The sequence below is a fragment of the Anomaloglossus baeobatrachus genome, chromosome 8 (assembly GCF_048569485.1).
Source record: "Anomaloglossus baeobatrachus isolate aAnoBae1 chromosome 8, aAnoBae1.hap1, whole genome shotgun sequence".
NCBI classification, from domain to species: domain Eukaryota; kingdom Metazoa; phylum Chordata; class Amphibia; order Anura; family Aromobatidae; genus Anomaloglossus; species Anomaloglossus baeobatrachus.
This window is the reverse complement of record NC_134360.1, coordinates 256,849,253-256,873,023: the sequence shown is the minus strand read 5'-3', so window position 1 is coordinate 256,873,023 and position 23,771 is coordinate 256,849,253. Positions and strand designations below refer to the sequence as shown.

The window sequence follows — 23,771 nt, the reverse complement described above, 5'->3', positions numbered from 1 at the left end:
TCATTAAATCTTATAAGATAAAACAATGGATAAGGCAGAGCGATCCCGTTACTAGATAAATGGAGGAGAGCACGTCCGTGCAGAGCAGCGCCCCGGATGAGGGCAGGCAGAATCACGCATGTCCCACTGTCCCGAAAATCAGCAGTGAATCATTGCTCTGCCAAGAGACGTCTGATTTCTCTCTGACCACCCCCCCCCCCCCCCGCATCATTTGATTGCGTTAATGGCGCCTACATGAGGGAATATTCAGCGTTAAAGCACAAAGCTGAGCTGTGCGCTGCTCTCTATTCCTCAGACATAGATCCTATTAACCAGACATGACAGCTATGATGAAGAATGGAGCAGTCTGGAGGGGCCTCGGACATTTATGCAGCTCTGTTGAATTAAAAAGGTTACATAGTTTATGTATTTCACATTGGGTCATCCCTTTAGGAAGTAAAATATTTACTGTTGTAATAATCCCAAGTGAATAATAAAGAAATATTTAGAGAGGAGTTCACATGAGGTCATCCTCCGGCAGCAGGGATCCTGTTCTGCAGATCCTATCTCCAGCCACAAACAGTGATCTGCACAGGCCTGGGACCGCCGTAATCTGCTATGTCCAGTCACACTCAATTACATAAGATCTATACCTCCACCCCTCCCAATGCACGGCTGAGGCTATACCTCCACCCCTCCCGATGCACGGCTGAGGCTATACCTCCACCCCTCCCAATGCACGGCTGAGGCTATACCTCCACCCCTCCCGATGCACGGCTGAGGCTATACCTCCACCCCTCCCGATGCACGGCTGAGGCTATACCTCCACCCCTCCCGATGTACGGCTGAGGCTATACCTCCACCCCTCCCGATGCACGGCTGAGGCTATACCTCCACCCCTCCCGATGCACGGCTGAGGCTATACCTCCACCCCTCCCGATGCACGGCTGAGGCTATACCTCCACCCCTCCCAATGCACGGCTGAGGCTATACCTCCACCCCTCCCGATGCACGGCTGAGGCTATACCTCCACCCCTCCCGATGCACGGCTGAGGCTATACCTCCACCCCTCCCGATGCACGGCTGAGGCTATACCTCCACCCCTCCCGATGCACGGCTGAGGCTATACCTCCACCCCTCCCAATGTACGGATGAGGCTATACCTCCACCCCTCCCAATGCACGGCTGAGGCTATACCTCCACCCCTCCCGATGCACGGCTGAGGCTATACCTCCACCCCTCCCGATGCACGGCTGAGGCTATACCTCCACCCCTCCCGATGCACGGCTGAGGCTATACCTCCACCCCTCCCAATGCACGGATGAGGCTATACCTCCACCCCTCCCGATGCACGGCTGAGGCTATACCTCCCTGCAAATCAGGTATTGCAGCTTATACACAGATCTTGTCAATCTCACCTGAAGAGCATAGCCTGCAATCTACTCTCCTAACTGACGGCATTGGTGGGGGTGGTGAGGCAGCAAAAACGTCAGATACACCTCCTCCTCCCAAAACAAACAAAAATCAAGAAGTCCAACACTACCGTAGTAACTAGTCAGCAATTACGGGACAAAAAAAATGGCAAGACAGGGAACAGAATTGAAACCAAAAAAATTACATAAAAAGGTTGAGTCACTAATAGTCTATGGCGTCAGTAAGTCTATGGAGTCAGTAAGGCTTTGTTCCCATCATCATGAGCTTTTGGTCAGTTCTCGATATTGCAGAATTTCGGCAGCGTTTCTGCACCTTTTAGGCTATGTGCGCACTAGCCTAAAAGGTTTTTTTCACGCTGCGTTTTTGTGTGCGTTTTTGTCCGCAAAAACGCACAAAAACTGCACCCGCGTTTGTGCATTTTTACTGCGTTTTTGGCTGCGTATTTGTGCACTGCATTCAATGAGTGAAAAACGCTGTGAAAAACGCAGAAATAATTGACATGCTGCGTTTTTGTGGTCACCACAAAAACATAGCTACAAAAAAACGCTGTGAGCGGACAGCACATCTGAGAACCCATAGACATTGCTGGGGAAGCAATGTCACAGCGTTTTCTGCACAAAAACGCGGTAAAAACGCCGCAAAAAACGTCTAGTGCACACAGGGCCTTACTGTATCACTTGTAAGGTTTTTTCATGCGCATTTATCGTGGTTTTTGTCTTGTCGATGTGTCATGTTTTATATATAGCTGCTTTGTTTTTGTTATTGGGATTTGCACGTCTGTATCAGTAACGTCTGTTGCTATTACAGACGTCCAGATTCCATGAGTAATTCTGTTGCGGAAACGCTCTATTTGGTGTTTTTTGACTGCAGATTTTCTACATCTAGTGCAAGTCTACGAGAAAAATCTGCAGTGAAAACTGTGTAACTGCAAAAGAAATTGCGGATTTGAAACGCACCGCAGGTCCAGTTACATGGAGTAAAAAATAAGTACAGTAGACGTGAGATTTCTATACATCCCATCTACTTGGTTGGAATTGTAATTCAAGGCATTTTTGACACAGCAAAAATACATATAATGAAAAAGAAAAAAAAAAAAAAATCACCAAAAACTCCTCGTGCGCACACAACCTACATCAAGGTCCCGATGGATTCCAGCATAAATGGCCAAGTATTAGTAATAACAAATTGACTGTAGTAACTTTTGTTGTTTTTTTATTTTTTTTTAGAAATGGGGGCCTTAAAAAAGGAAAGAACATAAAATGATACTGACATTTCTAAAACCCTATGAAAGTTAGTAAATTAACCTTTATAATGGATTATACATAATTAATTTTGAAGCTGGAGTCTGATTTGGAACATTTCTACCAACTCAAGATTAAATGAGCTCTGACTTGGCTTCCACAGCCGCCGTCACCAGTGGGGCGTCATAGGTCCTTTGAGGAATTTACATTCATTTTTCAGAATTAAAGCACCGTCAGCAAATTTCAAGGTGCATTGTGTAACTTGCATCGGCCAAACCCTGACCTAAACCGTCTATTACAATTCTTCTATGTTATATCAGAAAGTTTTATTTCTAATACTTCCACAATGTATAAACTTGGCTATTAAAGAAATGGATTTGTCATTCATCTGGCAGAGCTCAGCACGCACACTCCTGACCTGACACGTTCACATGTATGGCTCCTCCCGACCTGAACGCGTTCACATGTATGGCTCCTCCCAACCTGAACGCATTCCCATGTATGGCTCCTCCTGACCTGAACACAGTCACATGTATGGCTCCTCCCGACCTGAACGCATTCCCATGTATGGCTCCTCCCGACCTGAACGCATTCCCATGTATGGCTCCTCCCGACCTGAACACATTCCCGTGTATGGCTCCTCCCGACCTGAACACATTCCCGTGTATGGCTCCTCCCGACCTGAACACGTTCACATGTATGGCTCCTGACCTGAACACAGTCACATGTATGGCTCCTCCTGACCTGAACACATTCACCTGTATGGCTCTCCTCCTGACCTGAGAACACATTCACATGTATGGCTCCTATATGTGTTATCAGTCCAAGTCACTAAATAATTCTCCAATTGGGGGAATTTCTAGCTGATACAAAACTGCAGGGAGTTAAGAGAGCCAGAGAGTGGAGACTATTGTACGGGATGATCCCTGTCGTTAATATTTAGAAAGAGCAGTCGTCCGGACACTTTCTGTTCCTCTTGCTGTAACCTTTGGTACAGACTTCTGTGCAGAACACATTAAATGCAACAATACAGTCAGGCACAAGCAGACTGCAATCTAAATCCTGATCCACCATCTCCTCCTTAGGGCCTGTGCCGCCCCCCTGATGTGCAATATACAAACAAGTGGATCCTATTGATGCGTTCTCTCCAATTTCACACAAGGATGGATCTCTGCCAACAACACAAGGTTCTGCAAACGTTCCAGGTGAACAAGAACACAGAGGTGGGATCCTGTTCACTTTGGCCTCTTTCAGACGTCAGTATTTTGCATCAGTGTTTCATCAGGATCAGTGTATCCTCACCTATCCCTTGTAGACTGTGAGCCCTCGCGGGCAGGGTCCTCTCGCCTCCTGTAGACTGTGAGCCCTCGCGGGCAGGGTCCTCTATCCTCCTGTACCTGTCTGTGTCTTGTATTGTTCATGATTATTGTACTTGCCCTATTATGTATACCCCTTTCACATGTAAAGCGCCATGGAATTGATGGCGCTGTAATAATAAATAATAATAATAATAAATAATAAATCAGTGTGTCATCATTATTTGGATGCCAAAACCAGGAGTTGAACTTATAGAGAAGAACTATAAGGCTGCATTCACACATCCGGTTTTTGCTGAGCGGCACAATACGGCGCTTTGCAGAAAAAAACGCAACCGGTTTTTTTTGCCGCCGGTTGCGTTTTTTCAGCATAGACTTGCATTAGCGCCGTATTGTGCCGCATGGCCTTGTGATGTGTCCGGTTTTTGACGGATGCGGCATATTTAGCCCATGCAATGGCCGGATGGAACGTTGCCTGGCACGTTTTTTTGTGCGGCGAAAAAACCGCATTGCGCCGAGATTTACAATGCAAGCCTATGGACGCCGGATGCGGCGTCCTGTGGCAAAGCAAAAACTGCATCCGGCCGCCTCATGCGGTTTTTTTGCACTGCACATGCTCAGTATCAAGCCGCATCCGTCAAAAAACGGACGGGCCGCATGGAAAAACTTATGCAACGGATCCGTTTTTTTCGAAGCATCCGTTGCATAGGTTTTTGAGCCGTACTGCAAAAACCGGATGTGTGAAAGCAGCCTGATTGAAAGCCTGACACCTGTTCTGTGTTTTGGAGACACTCCTGGTTTTGGCATCCAAATACTAATGACACACTGATGACACACTGATGCAAAATACTTACGTGTGAAAGAGGCCTTAGACAAGTCTCCTTATAATTTAGATATCATTATCACAATGATAATAGAAACATCATCCAGCTTTACCACGATCTGAACGGCAGCTCACGGTCATCATGTCTGGATTACAGAACCCTACTGGCCGTATAACAGCAGCCATAATGACTGATACTCTCTGGAAAATATCCAACTATAAATCGGAGGAGGAGAGCTCAATCACAAATATACATTTCAGCTCCGCAGTGCTATATGTCACAATATACTGAATGTATTACTTATTGTATGCTCTGTGACTGGGATTCCATTACATTTATCCGGATGGGGTTTTCTGCAATCCTCATTCACATGAAACAGAAGACGACAATTCTGCAACACGTGTATAGACCCATATGTGTGACGGAGGCTGATAAATGGCTGATCCTACTGCAATATAGCAGCTGTAATGCTAATCTTTGTCTTTACATCGGTAATCCGTGCTTCACGGCTGTGGTAATCTATATAGTCTGTAACTGTAAAACAAATGCAACTTCCAGGGCATGCTGGGAGTTGTAGTTTGGGAAGGCACAAGTTTGGGATACCGTAAATGGCGTTTGCTTTCAGCAGTGGCAATTCTATCCGTTATGCCCAATATGATGGCACTATTTCATTTACAAGCAGCTGTGGTTTTAGTTTACGGGGTGAGCAGGCATGTGAATATCATAACACGGCACTGACCACACAATCCAGCTGCAAACCACCAAGAAAACCGGCATTGTGGTTAGTAAATAGGGACCAATATATTACACTGATAAATAGAGGACTCTACAGCACATGCACAAAAGTGCATCAGAGGCGACGTCTCCGGTATGATCGGCCGCATGCCACCAGTGAGGTGTGCCCCCGTCATACAAACCCCTCAGCTTCTCCCCGCACATCTGCAGCTCTCTGCTATAACTCTATGTGAAATCTTCCTTCTGACGTGCGGCCAGACACCCTGACATAAGGAGCTGTAGGCCCGCTTATGGCCACGCTGATCTCAAGACTGAGGCTTTAAAGAAAGCGCTGATTCAGCAGAGCGAGCACAAAGCAGATGCCCCTGGCAGGAGGGCGCGGGGCCGGCGCGGGCACACCTCCTCTGCCTGCGTTAGGTGCTTGATAATCGGATTGCCCCTAATCTCAACGTGTCCTTCTCACTGTCTTTAATTACATTACACCTCTACTAGGATCTATTTTTCCTGCAGGTTGTAAGCTAAGGTAAGCAAAGGATTTTTCAATACTAATACTGAGGACAGGAGCAAATTTTGTAAGAAATCGGATTGTCGGTGCCAGAATAGCTACAGGTAGGAACCTCTGACCCCGAACCCCATCCGTGATCTCATGTAAGACGGGGATAATGACAGTGTATTTGCGTATTGATCTGCAAGGAAATTCTCTCCAATTCTGTATCCACAGATGGCAACATATCAGTGAGATCTGCAGATTCCACGTAGTCAGTGACAACAGGTGCACCACATGCGGCACAATAGCCGGCCACAGGGACACATCTACAATCATTGGTAGCAAAGGTTACAATAAGACATCGCCCCCAGAAGTCACTGATACAGGACAACCAGGGGCCACTTCTCAGAACCGGGTCCTTCTTATACGAAGCCCTGGACAATTGTCACGTGTCAGTCTGATTAGAGATGAGGACAATAATCACCTCCTGCTATCAGCCAAAAGTAAAAACAAATACTGAAATAATACATGTCACAGGATGATTGTTTATGATGATGAACATCCAGATCAGTGCAAGGTTCTCTACAGAACTACAAGACTCAGCATGTCCATCATACGGTAACACCCGAGCGTTACAGCAGCAGGTTATATATCTGCAGAACTACAAGACTCAGCATGTCCATCACACTGGTAACACCCGAGCGTTACAGCAGCAGGTTATATATCTACAGAACTACAAGACTCAGCATGTCCATCACACTGATAACACCCGAGCGTTACAGCAGCAGGTTATATATCTGCAGAACTACAAGACTCAGCATGTCCATCACACTGATAACACCCGAGCGTTACAGCAGCAGGTTATATATCTACAGAACTACAAGACTCAGCATGTCCATCACACTGGTAACACCCGAGCGTTACAGCAGCAGGTTATATATCTGCAGAACTACAAGACTCAGCATGTCCATCACACTGATAACACCCGAGCGTTACAGCAGCAGGTTATATATCTGCAGAACTACAAGACTCAGCATGTCCATCACACTGGTAACACCCGAGCGTTACAGCAGCAGGTTATATATCTACAGAACTACAAGACTCAGCATGTCCATCACACGGTAACACCCGAGCGTTACAGCAGCAGGTTATATATCTACAGAACTACAAGACTCAGCATGTCCATCACACGGTAACACCCGAGCGTTACAGCAGCAGGTTATATAGATGACATGAAAGAGTATCTACACAATACAATACAACATAAGGCTCTGCACATTATATAACAGCATAGTACGATATACGCGGTATATACGCACCGCATGGCATATTACATGGTATATACACTACTAATGAAGACAAGGTATGGGCCATTACACACAATTACATCGCGCGTGTGTGTGTGTGTATATCACATATACATACAGCATAGGACATGTATACACACCGCATGGCTCACATATTGTACATGTATACACACACACCCCCAACTATATAATCACACACATCCAATGTATATAATATGTACACTGAACACATGTATTTACATATATGTATGTCTGTATATACATACAGCAGGGGGCATGTTTGTGTATATAGTGTACACATACACTATATACACGCAGCCCGGCCGGCTGCCTCCCTCACCTCACACTGGATATACTGCTTCCTCCACTATATACACACACTAATATATATATACACGCAGCCCGGCCTCCCTCACCTCATACTGGATGTACTGCTTCCTCCACTATATGCATACACTATATACACACACACACTATATACACCCACTATATATATATATATATACACGCAGCCCGGCCTCCCCTCACCTCATACTGGATGTACTGCTTCCTCCACTATATGCATACACTATATACACACACTAATATATATATATATACACGCAGCCCGGCTGCCTCCCCTCACCTCATACTGGATGTACTGCTTCCTCCACTATATACACACACACTATATACACACACAGTATATATATATATACACACGCAGCCCGGCCCCCTCACCTCATACTGGATGTACTGCTTCCTCCACTATATACACACACTATATATATATATACACACAGCTCGGCCCCCTCACCTCATACTGGATGTACTGCTTCCTCCACTATATACACACACTATATATATATATACACACAGCCCGGCCTCCCTCACCTCATACTGGATGTACTGCTTCCTCCACTATATACACACACTATATATATATATATATATATATATATATATATATATATATATATACATACACACAGCCCGGCCTCCCTCACCTCATACTGGATGTACTGCTTCCTCCACTATATACACACACTATACACACACTATATACACACACTATACACACAGTATATATATATATATATATATATACACAGCCCGGCTCCCTCACCTCATACTGGATGTACTGCTTCCTCCATTATACACACAGTATATATATACACACAGCCCGGCCCCCTCACCTCATACTGGATGTACTGCTTCCTCCACTATATACACACACAGTATATATACACACGCAGCCCGGCCTCCCCTCACCTCATACTGGATATACTGCTTCCTCCACTATATACACACACTATACACACACAGTATATATATACACACAGCCCGGCTGCCTCCCTCACCTCATACTGGATGTACTGCTTCCTCCACTATACACACAGTATATATATATATACACACAGCCCGGCTGCCTCCCCTCACCTCATACTGGATGTACTGCTTCCTCCACTATACACACAGTATATATATATATACACGCAGCCCGGCTCCCTCACCTCATACTGGATGTACTGCTTCCTCCACTATATACACACACAGTATATATATATATATACACGCAGCCCGGCTCCCTCACCTCATACTGGATGTACTGCTTCCTCCACTATATGCATACACTATATACACACAGTATATATATATACACACAGCCCGGCTCCCTCACCTCATACTGGATGTACTGCTTCCTCCACTATACACACAGTATATATATATACACACAGCCCGGCTCCCTCACCTCATACTGGATGTACTGCTTCCTCCACTATACACACAGTATATATATATACACACAGCCCGGCTGCCTCCCCTCACCTCATACTGGATATACTGCTTCCTCCACTATATACACACACACAGTATATATATATATACACGCAGCCCGGCTCCCTCACCTCATACTGGATGTACTGCTTCCTCCACTATACACACAGTATATATATATACACGCAGCCCGGCCCCCTCACCTCATACTGGATGTACTGCTTCCTCCACTATACACACAGTATATATATATACACACAGCCCGGCTCCCTCACCTCATACTGGATGTACTGCTTCCTCCACTATATACACACAGTATATATATATACACACAGCCCGGCTCCCTCACCTCATACTGGATGTACTGCTTCCTCCACTATACACACAGTATATATATATACACGCAGCCCGGCCCCCTCACCTCATACTGGATGTACTGCTTCCTCCACTATACACACAGTATATATATATACACGCAGCCCGGCCCCCTCACCTCATACTGGATGTACTGCTTCCTCCACTATACACACAGTATATATATATACACACAGCCCGGCTCCCTCACCTCATACTGGATGTACTGCTTCCTCCACTATACACACAGTATATATATATACACACAGCCCGGCTTCCTCACCTCATACTGGATGTACTGCTTCCTCCACTATACACACACTATATATATATACACACAGCCCGGCTGCCTCCCCTCACCTCATACTGGATATACTGCTTCCTCCACTATATACACACACACAGTATATATATATATACACGCAGCCCGGCTCCCTCACCTCATACTGGATGTACTGCTTCCTCCACTATATACACACACACTATATACACACACTATATATATATATATACACATGCAGCCCGGCCTCCCCTCACCTCATACTGGATATACTGCTTCCTCCACTATATACACACACACAGTATATATATATATACACGCAGCCCGGCTCCCTCACCTCATACTGGATGTACTGCTTCCTCCACTATATACACACACACTATATACACACACTATATATATATATATACACATGCAGCCCGGCCTCCCCTCACCTCATACTGGATGTACTGCTTCCTCCACTATATACACACACACACTATATATATATATATATATATATATATATATATATACACGCAGCCCGGCCTCCCTCACCTCATACTGGATGTACTGCTTCCTCCACTATATGCATACACTATATACACACACTATATATATATATATATATATATATATATATATATATATATATATATATACACGCAGCCCGGCTCCCTCACCTCATACTGGATGTACTGCTTCCTCCACTATACACACACAGTATATATATATATACACGCAGCCCGGCCCCCTCACCTCATACTGGATGTACTGCTTCCTCCACTATATACACACACAGTATATATATATATACACAGCCCGGCTCCCTCACCTCATACTGGATGTACTGCTTCCTCCACTCGGGGGTGATGTGAGCGGACAGATGCTCCGCGAACTTCATCCTGAGCCTGGGCCCTCAGGGGCCCGCTCCCGGCCCTCAGGGACCGCCGGCTGTGTCTTCGTCTTCCGCCGCCGGTGGTTCCCGGGACCTGCTCCGGCTCATGTGTCCCGCACTGTCCGGTCGCCTCCCGGGCTGTGGCGTTGTGAGCGCGTCTCCTGCGCCGGTGAACGTCCCGTGCTGCACCGGTCCTGCTGCCCGTGACGCCGCCGTCCGCTCCTCTGGCTGTTTCACAGCATCTCCCAGTTCTGCCTCCTCACTGGCCCCGCCGCCATCTTGCCAAAACTCCCACTGCGTCTGCGCAGTTGCAACCTCCACACAACGTCATCGTCATGGTAACCACCTCTCCAAGCAATAGACTGGAAGACCGACAAAGTGGGCGTGGTTTATTATGCGGCATTGCTTCAAACAGAATGAAAGAGATTTCCATAGGGCGGAGCTTATGTTAGAGACACACCTCCTTGGCGGCTACAAGAAAACCATTCGCTGCGACTCAAAATGGGCGTAGTTTCCCCGCCCCTTGTTTTGAAACCTATTTTTTGAGTCATATGCGCTGGAGCCTCGGAGCTGTCGGTGTGCGGCGGCTGTGCTGCTGCCACCGTCACCTCAGGAGGTCCTCACAGGGCAGAGGCGAGCTCCGCCACCGAAAAGAAACGTCCTATAGTCACTCTTCAGTATTTGTGTGGTTATAGGAGTGGAGAGGGGCGGCTTCGTCTGGGCCTCAGGTGCCCGAGCCCCTCCGGCCACTTCTGGGGTCTCTGCAGGTTATGGGGAGTTGTGAGGCCGCTTCTGGGGTCTCTGCAGGTTATGGGGAGTTGTGAGGCCGCTTCTGGGGTCTCAGCAGGTTATGGGGAGTTGTGAGGCCGCTTCTGGGGTCTCTGCAGGTTATGGGGAGTTGTGAGGCCGCTTCTGGGGTCTCTGCAAGTTATGGGGAGTTGTGAGGCCGCTTCTGGGGTCTCTGCAGGTTATGGGGAGTTGTGAGGCCGCTTCTGTGGTCTCTGCAGTTTATGGGGAGTTGTGAGGCCGCTTCTGGGGTCTCAGCAGGTTATGGGGAGTTGTGAGGCCGCTTCTGGGGTCTCAGCAGGTTATGGGGAGTTGTGAGGCCGCTTCTGGGGTCTCTGCAAGTTATGGGGAGTTGTGAGGCCGCTTCTGGGGTCTCTGCAGGTTATGGGGAGTTGTGAGGCCGCTTCTGTGGTCTCTGCAGGTTATGGGGAGTTGTGAGGCCGCTTCTGTGGTCTCTGCAGGTTATGGGGAGTTGTGAGGCCGCTTCTGGGGTCTCTGCAGGTTATGGGGAGTTGTGAGGCCGCTTCTGGGGTCTCTGCAAGTTATGGGGAGTTGTGAGGCCGCTTCTGGGGTCTCTGCAGGTTATGGGGAGTTGTGAGGCCGCTTCTGTGGTCTCTGCAGGTTATGGGGAGTTGTGAGGCCGCTTCTGTGGTCTCTGCAGGTTATGGGGAGTTGTGAGGCCGCTTCTGGGGTCTCTGCAGGTTATGGGGAGTTGTGAGGCCGCTTCTGGGGTCTCTGCAGGTTATGGGGAGTTGTGAGGCCGCTTCTGTGGTCTCTGCAGGTTATGGGGAGTTGTGAGGCCGCTTCTGTGGTCTCTGCAGGTTATGGGGAGTTGTGAGGCCGCTTCTGTGGTCTCTGCAGGTTATGGGGAGTTGTGAGGCCGCTTCTGGGGTCTCAGCAGGTTATGGGGAGTTGTGAGGCCGCTTCTGTGGTCTCTGCAGGTTATGGGGAGTTGTGAGGCCGCTTCTGTGGTCTCTGCAGGTTATGGGGAGTTGTGAGGCCGCTTCTGGGGTCTCTGCAGGTTATGGGGAGTTGTGAGGCCGCTTCTGTGGTCTCTGCAGGTTATGGGGAGTTGTGAGGCCGCTTCTGGGGTCTCTGCAGGTTATGGGGAGTTGTGAGGCCGCTTCTGGGGTCTCTGCAGGTTATGGGGAGTTGTGAGGCCGCTTCTGGGGTCTCTGCAGGTTATGGGGAGTTGTGAGGCCGCTTCTGTGGTCTCTGCAGGTTATGGGGAGTTGTGAGGCCGCTTCTGTGGTCTCTGCAGGTTATGGGGAGTTGTGAGGCCGCTTCTGTGGTCTCTGCAGGTTATGGGGAGTTGTGAGGCCGCTTCTGGGGTCTCAGCAGGTTATGGGGAGTTGTGAGGCCGCTTCTGGGGTCTCAGCAGGTTATGGGGAGTTGTGAGGCCGCTTCTGTGGTCTCTGCAGGTTATGGGGAGTTGTGAGGCCGCTTCTGTGGTCTCTGCAGGTTATGGGGAGTTGTGAGGCCGCTTCTGGGGTCTCAGCAGGTTATGGGGAGTTGTGAGGCCGCTTCTGGGGTCTCAGCAGGTTATGGGGAGTTGTGAGGCCGCTTCTGGGGTCTCTGCAGGTTATGGGGAGTTGTGAGGCCGCTTCTGGGGTCTCAGCAGGTTATGGGGAGTTGTGAGGCCGCTTCTGGGGTCTCTGCAGGTTATGGGGAGTTGTGAGGCCGCTTCTGGGGTCTCAGCAGGTTATGGGGAGTTGTGAGGCCGCTTCTGGGGTCTCTGCAGGTTATGGGGAGTTGTGAGGCCGCTTCTGGGGTCTCTGCAGGTTATGGGGAGTTGTGAGGCCTCTTCTGGGGTCTCTGCAGGTTATGGGGAGTTGTGAGGCCGCTTCTGGGGTCTTAGCAGGTTATGGGGAGTTGTGAGGCCGCTTCTGGGGTCTCTGCAGGTTATGGGGAGTTGTGAGGCCGCTTCTGGGGTCTCTGCAGGTTATGGGGAGTTGTGAGGCCGCTTCTGGGGTCTCAGCAGGTTATGGGGAGTTGTGAGGCCGCTTCTGGGGTCTCTGCAGGTTATGGGGAGTTGTGAGGCCGCTTCTGGGGTCTCTGCAGGTTATGGGGAGTTGTGAGGCCTCTTCTGGGGTCTCTGCAGGTTATGGGGAGTTGTGAGGCCGCTTCTGGGGTCTCTGCAGGTTATGGGGAGTTGTGAGGCCGCTTCTGGGGTCTCTGCAGGTTATGGGGAGTTGTGAGGCCGCTTCTGGGGTCTCTGCAGGTTATGGGGAGTTGTGAGGCCGCTTCTGGGGTCTCAGCAGGTTATGGGGAGTTGTGAGGCCTCTTCTGGGGTCTCTGCAGGTTATGGGGAGTTGTGAGGCCGCTTCTGGGGTCTCTGCAGGTTATGGGGAGTTGTGAGGCCGCTTCTGGGGTCTCTGCAGGTTATGGGGAGTTGTGAGGCCGCTTCTGGGGTCTCTGCAGGTTATGGGGAGTTGTGAGGCCGCTTCTGGGGTCTCTGCAGGTTATGGGGAGTTGTGAGGCCGCTTCTGGGGTCTCTGCAGGTTATGGGGAGTTGTGAGGCCGCTTCTGGGGTCTCTGCAGGTTATGGGGAGTTGTGAGGCCGCTTCTGGGGTCTCTGCAGGTTATGGGGAGTTGTGAGGCCGCTTCTGGGGTCTCTGCAGGTTATGGGGAGTTGTGAGGCCGCTTCTGGGGTCTCTGCAGGTTATGGGGAGTTGTGAGGCCGCTTCTGGGGTCTCTGCAGGTTATGGGGAGTTGTGAGGCCGCTTCTGGGGTCTCTGCAGGTTATGGGGAGTTGTGAGGCCGCTTCTGGGGTCTCTGCAGGTTATGGGGAGTTGTGAGGCCGCTTCTGGGGTCTCTGCAGGTTATGGGGAGTTGTGAGGCCGCTTCTGGGGTCTCTGCAGGTTATGGGGAGTTGTGAGGCCGCTTCTGGGGTCTCTGCAGGTTATGGGGAGTTGTGAGGCCGCTTCTGGGGTCTTAGCTGTGGCCTCACAACTGTGAAAGACTGGAAAAAGGGCCACATACCGCATGACAACACATTAAACCGAACCCCCATGAACAGTCATTTTATACATTCACACACAAATGCTGCCCCTAGTGATGCCCTGCGTGTCCCCGCTCCACCCACTGAGACACCAATGTCATGGCCTCCACACTGGAGGATGCCGCCTCAAGCCATATGACAACACCTATGGTGGCCCCTCATGTGGTACAGTGCCCCACACATTTATGATGCCCCCACACAGTGTCCCTCACACAATATGGTGCGCTCTAGAGGACACAGAAAAGGGCCCCTGTGCAAGAATAAAATATGGACCCTTTGCAGCCCAAAAGCTCATCAAAATGCACAATTGCACCTGCTGTGGAGGTGGTAATGGGTCCCCAACCTCTTGGCCTCCTGTGTGGCTGCACAGGCTGCACCAATGATATGTCCTCTGCTGATCATACCCCCACAGTGCCCTTCCTTCACACAATATGGTGCCCTCCACACAATATGATGTCCCCATAGTGCCCTCCACACAATATGATGCCCCCCACAGTGCCCTCCACACAATATGATGTCCCCATAGTGCCCTCCACACAATATGATGTCCCCATAGTGCCCTCCACACAATATGATGTCCCCATAGTGCCCCCCACACAATATGATGTCCCCATAGTGCCCCCCACACAATATGATGTCCCCATAGTGCCCCTCACACAATATGATGTCCCCATAGTGCCCCCCACACAATATGATGCCCCCATAGTGCCCCCCACACAATATGATGCCCCCATAGTGCACCCCACACAATATGATGCCCCCATAGTGCCCCCCATACAATATGATGCCCCCATAGTGCCCCCCACACAATATGATGTCCCCATAGTGCCCTCCACACAATATGATGTCCCCATAGTGCCCTCCACACAATGATGTCCCCATAGTGCCCCCCACACAATATGATGTCCCCATAGTGCCCCCCACACAATATGATGCCCCCACAGTGCCCTCCACACAATATGATGTCCCCATAGTGCCCTCCACACAATATGATGTCCCCATAGTGGCCCCCACACAATATGATGCCCCCATAGTGCCCCCCACACAATATGATGCCCCCACAGTGCCCTCCACACAATATGATGTCCCCATAGTGCCCTCCACACAATATGATGTCCCCATAGTGCCCCCCACACAATATGATGTCCCCATAGTGCCCCCCTCACACACAGTAGTTAAATTTCTTGAGAGTAAAGTCTAAATTCTCATAGCTTTCCTTCAAATGCGCAGAACGCCCTCCAGGCACTGAAGCGTACTCGCTGACATTGTGCAGGCTTTTTTGGGATGAATCAGTAGAGTCTCCACTCGCTCACATTGCACTCAATGTAACATTTTTCCAGCAGACCAGGAGCATCGCTGCAATATACTAGAAAAAAGTATGGAAGGAATTTCTTTTGGAAGCCTGTGGAGTCAGTGTTTGCGAAAAAATCGAATATTTTCTATATTTTTACTGAGTTCTGGAATCGAAAATATATAAAAAACCTCTTACTTTTCAAACACTGTTATCCTTGCAGATCTGTGTTATTTCTAAAGGGGTGATCCAAAACTTACTGATTTAACCCTAAATTACTACTTAATTTAATCATCTAATCGCTTTTCTAATACACTTTAATTACAAATTCCCCGTCGTTCCCTCTCTAATTTATTTATGGATTGTTTTCTTTTCCAACTCCCTGTTTGATGATGCTTTGCTTGAGAACCCTCAGAGTATGCTGGGATACTTAAAAAATCATCAGGGGTACTGCGTGGAGTCCCTCTGCAGCCTCGGTCCCCAACCTGAAATTTAGCATCATCAGTGACGTCCATTTCAGGGGCTGGACTAGTCCCGGCGCTGATGAGAATGCGTCAGTTGTCAATTATTATTATTATTATTATTATTATTTATTATTATAGCGCCATTTATTCCATGGCGCTTTACAAGTGAAAGAGGGTATACGTACAACAATCATTAACAGTACAAGACAGACTGGTATAGGAGGAGAGAGGACCCTGCCCGCGAGGGCTCACAGTCTACAGGGAATGGGTGATGGTACAATAGGTAAGGACAGAGCTGGTTGCGCAGTGGTCTACTGGGCTGAAGGCTATTGTAGGTTGTAGGCTTGTTGGAAGAGGTGGGTCTGACATAACATCTGTAAGAAGTTTGTTTGTTCTCCTCGTGTTTATCTGGGTTTTCTCCGGTTTCCTCCCACACTCAAAAAGACATACAGATATGGAATTTAGACCCGGATCACTGCAGGGGGAGTGGGCTCCCCGTTCCCGATTGAGGAGGGAGAGTGGAGAACAAGGCAGGAGAAAGGCATCTGGCTGCAGGGCAAGAACCGGATCCTGCTGCACTGTGTGAGGGACCCAAACACCATCCGCACCGAAGGCTGCGGACACCGGCAGTTTCTAGTTTACCAGTGACTCTGTGTGGATTAACTGTGAGTACACCAGTGCCATCAGGCACCGCACCGCAGCACTGCACCCTGCATCTCCCCCATCGGGCCCCGGGACACACCGCCCCTACCCACAGAGGGGTTAACACCAAAGCTGCGCCACAACACCGCTCCCGCAAGCCCCCACCATCACCAGCAGCGATGGTGCCTACTATCACCACAACCCGTGGGTGGCGTCACGAACAAACCCCATAGCGGCCCCGGCCGCACACCCACCCGATCAATCCGATCCCCCTTTTCACTCGTGGGCGAGGAGCGCTGCTCGAACCCCGGGTCCGGTCCACTCGAGCCACCAAGGAGAAGGTACCGGACCCGAGCGTGATCTCCCCGAGCAGCCCCCGTGACGGAGGACTAGCCCCCGCCCACGACAGTGCTGTTAGTTGTGCTGATAGGGTCTTTTAGTCTGTAGAGGGAACGGTACCGATGTGAGGGAGGTATGTGCATAACATCGTACTTGCATACAATTGTTCACTGATTATCAGTTAGTGTAAAATAGCTTTTACTTTAAAGAGGACGTGTCACAAGGTCAAAAATTTACCAATATTTGCTCTAATTTTATTTCTACTGCTTCTCTGAAGGTGGCATTTTTTTTTCAAAATACATCATACAATTTCCAAGATCTGAACCTTTTTTTTAGTGTTATTTTTTGCGTTTTTTTTTTTTTTACTAAGGGGGCGTGGCTCATAGGCTTTCGGGGGACATGCTTTTAGGCTGTGAGGCATTCCCCCTCAGTAAAGACCATAAAAATTGGCATATATATGTGCTACGGTTGACAGACAACCCTGTGGTGTCCGGCTGCAGAAGGTCGCTGCGTTTGACTGCACAAACTGTTCCTTGATTTTCCGTCCCTTCCTGTGGTGTGAATGGAGTTTTGTGTGTCTTCTCTGTTAGGGTTTACTCTTCCCCCTTTAAGGACCCTGATGAGATCATTTCCTTTCAGCTGGTAATCATTATCCCTCTGCGTCTTTATATTCCTGCATTTCCCTCTGGTATATTGCTGGTGATAGTCAAGTTTCTTTACGTTCCTGATTGCAACCAGTCGGCTTGTAATCATCTGGAGAAATGTTGTATGCTTCTGTTCCTCTCCCTAAGGCTAGGTTCACACTTCCGTTAAATTGTATCAGTCACAATCCGCTGCTCTGGTAAACAACGGAATCCATTTGGCGGATTCCGTTGTTCCCATAAACTTGTATGAGCAGCGGATTGTGACTGATGATGCTGCGTTGCACCCTCCGCCCGACTGATCAGTCGTGGAACGACTGACCGCGGGGCGGAAGGAACGCAGCCTGTAACATTTTTTGAGCAGCACAATCCGTAGGATTTTGCTGCACATGCTCTCTCTGGCTCCCTGCACACACAACCAGGATACACATCGGGTTACTAAGCAATGCGCTTTGGTTAGTTACCCGATATTTACACTGGTTACGTGTGCAGGGAGCCAGCGCTAAGCGGTGTACGCTGGTAACCAAGGTAAATATCGGGTAACCAAGCAAAAAGTGCTTTGCTTTTACCCAATATTTACCCTGGATACATGTGCAGGGAGGCCGACATTTCCCCGCTCGGCTCCGCCCCCTCCCGCACTCCGCATGTGTACACACACTCACCTGTCCCCAGCTCTGCAGTCCCCGCGGCACTGATGTCCTCAGCGCCACGGCCCCGCTCGGCTCCGCCCCCCTCGCGCTCCGCTCCCTGCACACAACGGAGTCCGACAATGAATTCTGTTCTTTGTCATCCGTTGTACAACGCATCAGTCACATGCGTCAAGCAACGCATGTGACTGATGCAAAACAACGGAAATGTGAACCTAGCCTGTCATCTTGGAAATAAGTTGTTTTTTTTCTTTGCTTTCCCCTGTTTGTTTTCCCTGTGTCTTCTTTAGGACCTAGTGGTGTTGACTAGCGCTCATCCCGCCCGTTCATTACCTAGGGCTCAGTAGTGGGTCGGTCAGGGCCAGGCATCCTGCTCAGCGCATAGGGGTAGAACGTATGTAAGGACGTCAGGGGAGCCAGGGGTCAGCAGGTTTTATAAAGGGTCACCATCCTCCCCTCCACTAAAAAACTGTTTCCCTCTTCCCTCCCCTCCCTTTTCGCCATTCGCTTCTCTATACCTAGCATGGCAATATGGTTTCCATATATCTGGGAATGATATGGCAGACTTTAAAACAAGAACTACAGTGTACTCGGGGAGCAATCTGAACAAAAGCAGTGTTCAATATATATTGCAGGCTTTACACCTAGACATTTGTTGTTCAGACTTCAGGTAACAATGATTGAGAACCTTGATGGTGACCATATTAATCTCAGCTTTTGCGGGGACAGACATTATAGAACCATTCCAGCAATTTTCTTTTTTTTTTTTTTTGTTTTTTTGCTGCACTGCCAGAGTGGTATCGCTAATGCAGCCGCTGTCTTCTTCTGTTCTCAGCGCCGCTCCGGTCGTCTTCTGCTGCTTGTGACATGACTTCAAAGTGGAGAGGGAGAAGGGGTTAAACCCGCGCAATCCGCCAGTAATCCAGAAGGAGATGGTGATAAATTAAACAATCTTTTATTCCATGGGTCTACGCGTTTCAAGGTCTATGACCTCTTCTTCAGGATCTTGAAACGCGTAGACCCATGGAATAAAAGATTGTTTAATTTATCACCATCTCCTTCTGTATTACTGGCGGATTGCGCGGGTTTAACCCCTTCTCCCTCTCCACTTTGAAGTCTGAAACACGTGGGGCCGCAGCAGCCGCCATTATCTCATGCTATCTGTGGTGGTTGTGACCTCTCACAACCTCAATCGGTGAGTGCATTTACCATATGCTAACCGTGTGTTTTATCTGGTAAAACCCTATCAGCGCTTCTCTTTTCTAGTTTTTGTGCTGCTTGTGACATGTCAGATTGTTCAAATGTTTGCAAGGAAAACTGGAAGTCACTTCTCCATATAAGTCTATGAGAGCCAAAACAAGGCTTACATAGACTTACATGAAGAGCTAATGAGCTTTGACTGTGACTTCTGGTCAGTCAGGAGGTACAGTCACAGGTGGTGCAAAGGAACTGGAGCGAGGCCGGGAATAACAAGACAGCGGCTGGTAGGTAAATTACTAGGGGCAGAATACGAGCAGTAGTGGTACCCAACCGGCGATGTAATAAAAATAGGAGTTGTGCTTTAAGAAACCGCTGAAGATAGTTTTTTTTATTTTTCAACAGAAGACAACCATGTCTACGATTTTCTGGTGACCTTTAAAGAACAAGCAATAGATTTATTTCCACCGCTGCAGACATCTGGCAATTAACTCCAGGGACATATATGGGAAATGTAAAGGTTTGTACCAAGATACAACGTCATCATCCATAGAATAGGTAGAAACTTTCAGATCGCTCCAGGTCCCAAACTGTGAATCCCGCCAATTTCGAGCATGGATCTCTCTGCCCGGCCCATAGGAAATGAATCAATGAGGGTCTTATATACATAGCTGAAGTCTATAAAGAGGAGATTCGGAGGAGCAAAGTAAGAGAGATGTAGGGAGACACATGGATGGTGTTACAGCTTTTCAGTGGGTATTTTGTTTTCCTGTCATGCAATGTTCATCTCTGCACACAACTGCTGGCACGGTGGCGTCAGACTCTATTCACACTACAGCGTTTGACCGACAACCTGAGTCTTTTGACTTGTTCAGCCAGAGTCGGGCGTTGGCTGGTTCAGGTTCACTGGTCTTCAGCTCTGCAGGAGTTAATTCCTGCAGACTCCTGAGCAGGACCTAAGGGTACCTTCACACTTTAGCGATGCAGCAGCGATCCGACCAGCGATCTGACCTGGTCAGGATCGCTGCTGCATCGCTACATGGTCGCTGGTGAGCTGTCAAACAGGCAGATCTCACCAGCGACCAGTGACCAGCCCCCAGCCAGCAGCGACGTGCAAGCGACGCTGCGCTTGCACGGAGCCGGCGTCTGGAAGCTGCGGACACTGGTAACTAAGGTAAACATCGGGTATGGTTACCCGATGTTTACATTAGTTACCAGCGCACACCGCTTAGCTTTGCTCTCCTAGCTACAGTACACATCGGGTTAATTAACCCGATGTGTAATGCAGCTACAAGTGCAGAGAGCAGGGAGCCGCGCACACTGCTTAGCGCTGGCTCCTTGCTCTCCTAGCTACAGTACACATCGGGTTAATTAACCCGATGTGTACAGCAGCTACATGTGCAGAGAGCCGGAGCCGGCAGCACAGGCAGCGTGAGAGCTGCGGAGGCTGGTAACTAAGGTAAATATCGGGTAACCACCTTGGTTACCCGATGTTTATCTTGGTTACAGCTTACCGCAGCTGCCAGACGCCGGCTCCTGCTCGCTGCTCGCTTCATTTCGTCGCTCTCTCGCTGTCACACACAGCGATCTGTGTGTCACAGCGGGAGAGCGCCTTTGAAGAAAACGAACCAGGGCTGTGTGTAACGAGCAGCGATCTCGCAGCAGGGGCCAGATCGCTGCTCAGTGTCACACACAGCGAGATCGCTAATGAGGTCACTGCTGCGTCACAAAAAGCGTGACTCAGCAGCGATCTCGGCAGCGAGCTCGCTGTGTGTGAAGCACCCCTAAGTGTTCAGGTTGCTAATTGCACAGTACAGCTGTATCTTCCCTATTTAAGGCACGGCTTCCTTCCTGGAGGTGCTGATGATATCTTCAGCTTTATCTCCAGCGATCCCAGTCTTGGTGATTCTCCTGTATATTGTGATCCGTGCTGCGCTTCTGAGTGGTGTGAGCGTTCCTCTGTTGTGCTTTACATTCTCCTATTTTCGTTGCTCACCAGTACACATATTATCTCTTCTTTGTGTTTGAGTGCTGTGAACGAGTTTCCGTTTTCCTTTGTCCGTGTTGTTTTGTGGGATTTTGTCTTTGTGTTTCCCAGCCCGCCCCAAGGGTGTGGAAGAGAGGGAGAAAGACCAGGGTCTGGAGAGGAGTTAGGGTCACTCTGGGGGCTCAGACCTTGTTACTATCAAACCTACCTCTGAGAGACAGTAGTAATCCTTCATGTCTGTGTGTGCTGTGTATGAAAGACATCATAAGAGCTATTCTCTACCCACTAGCTCAGAGACAACTGAAACTGTCTGCAGAGGTGAAAAATGCAGACTACATGTTATTGTAATGCAGGCGTCACGCGCTACGATATATTGGGCGATGTGTCGTCGGGGTCATGGATTCCGTGACGCACATCCGGCATCGTTAGACATATCGTACCGTGTGACACCTCGGAACAACTGTAAAAGAGCAAAAATACTCACCTTATCATTGCTCGTTGACACTTCGTTCATTTTCAAAAAGTTGGTCCACCTTCTGTGCGCCGGTTGTTCATCGTTCCCAGGGTAGCACACATCGCTCAGTATGACATCCCAGGAATGACGAACACAGCTTAGCTGTGTCTCGCCGGCAATGCGGAAGGAAGGAGGTGGGCGGGATGTTTACGTCCCGCTCATCTCCGCCCCTCCGCTTCTATTGGGCGGCCGCTGTGTGACGTCCCTCCCCCTTCAGGAAGAGGATGTTCGCCGCCCACAGCGTCATCGCACGGGAGGTAAGTACGTGTGACGGGGATAAACGACTTTGTGCGGCACGGGCAACAAATTGCCCGTGACGCAAAAACGACGGGGGTGGTGCGATCGCTCGTGTTATCGCACGATAGATCGTCCCGTGTGACGCTGGCATAGCATGGCAAGGGTCGGTCAGTGCTTGTGTTATGCCTCATGTATACATATAACCACTTGTTCTGACTAGTCACTTAAGGAGAATTTAGAAAACAAATTTTCAAACACCAACTAATACTTAATTCCGCCTTCAAAATCTGTAGCGTATCTACGACATGGGAACACAAGAGCAGCGCTGTGCAGACAGCTTCAGATATTTTAGCTAATGGTCTGATGACGTGTTTATAGTATTAGCTCAAATTTTAATCGTTAATTGCCCAATTTAATTATGTCACTGCTTCAAATAAAATAAACATGATTTTATTTTTACAAAACAAATTCCACTGAAAACAGTGCTTGTATTGCAGTGAATCTGGAAGCAACGGTTACCGCACCCTGTGCGATTTGTTATAGGTACATAATGTAAATTCATCATTTCTCATTAATGAATGTCTCTGGTTATGTTCCAAAAAAGATCCACTGACCGGTGAAAGGGTTAGGCTGTGTGGGGGTTTTTTTTACGTGTTTTTTCATTGCAGATTTTAAGCAATCTGCAAAGGAAACCGCATCCCAGCAAAGTCTATGACATTCCTGAATTGCTGTGCACACGTTTCCTTGCAGATTTTGGTGCAGAAAAAATCTGCACCAAACAATTGATATGTCAATTGCTTCAGCATTTTTTTCCAGGAACTTTCCTATTAGAATGCAAAAAAATAAACTCATCAAAAAAAGTGAAACTGCTGCAAAAAAGTGTTTTTGGGGGTTTTTTTTGTTTTTTTCTGGGCCCAAATATAATCTGCAACATATGAACCAGCCCTTACGGAGTCTTGTGTAACTAAAGCTTAAAAATAACTTGTCATAAAGATTTAATATGTTACACTAAATGTATAAAAAAAAAACTGATGGCACATCCTAATTTTCTAATGTGAACAGGTGCAAACTGATCATGAAACATAGTAACAAAAAGGAGACAGTTGCACTCTGTAGTGCTGAGACATGTGGAACAATGAATATGGCAATATAGACATGCATTACTGCCATGAAAAACATGTAAAAATTGATATATCTAACACATTAAAATGGCCAGTTTTATGTGAGCCCAATAGCCAACGGCAAGGCGACCTCTTTTTGTTGGGTCCCTGCCTACTCTAATGATTCTCTGGTGGTTAAAAACACCTACAATTTATTAATTGTTCCACATATTATTTTAGCACTACAAAGTGCAACTGTCTCATTTTTGTTACTATGTTTCATGTTCAGTTTGCACCTGTTCACATTAGAAAGGTAGGATATGCCATCAGTCT

General features: G+C 48.4%; 1 protein-coding gene across 1 annotated transcript in view; it reads right to left on the bottom strand.

Moving 5' to 3' along the window:
* Positions 1 to 10,890, bottom strand: part of XPR1 (xenotropic and polytropic retrovirus receptor 1) — a 197,945-nt gene extending 187,055 nt beyond the window's left edge. The window contains exon 1 of the mRNA XM_075320592.1: positions 10,530 to 10,890. Coding sequence (XP_075176707.1) covers positions 10,530 to 10,598 — 69 coding nt within the window. The 5' untranslated portion in view covers positions 10,599 to 10,890. The remainder of the gene's footprint in view (positions 1 to 10,529) is intronic.
* Positions 10,891 to 23,771: the final 12,881 nt, after the last annotated feature.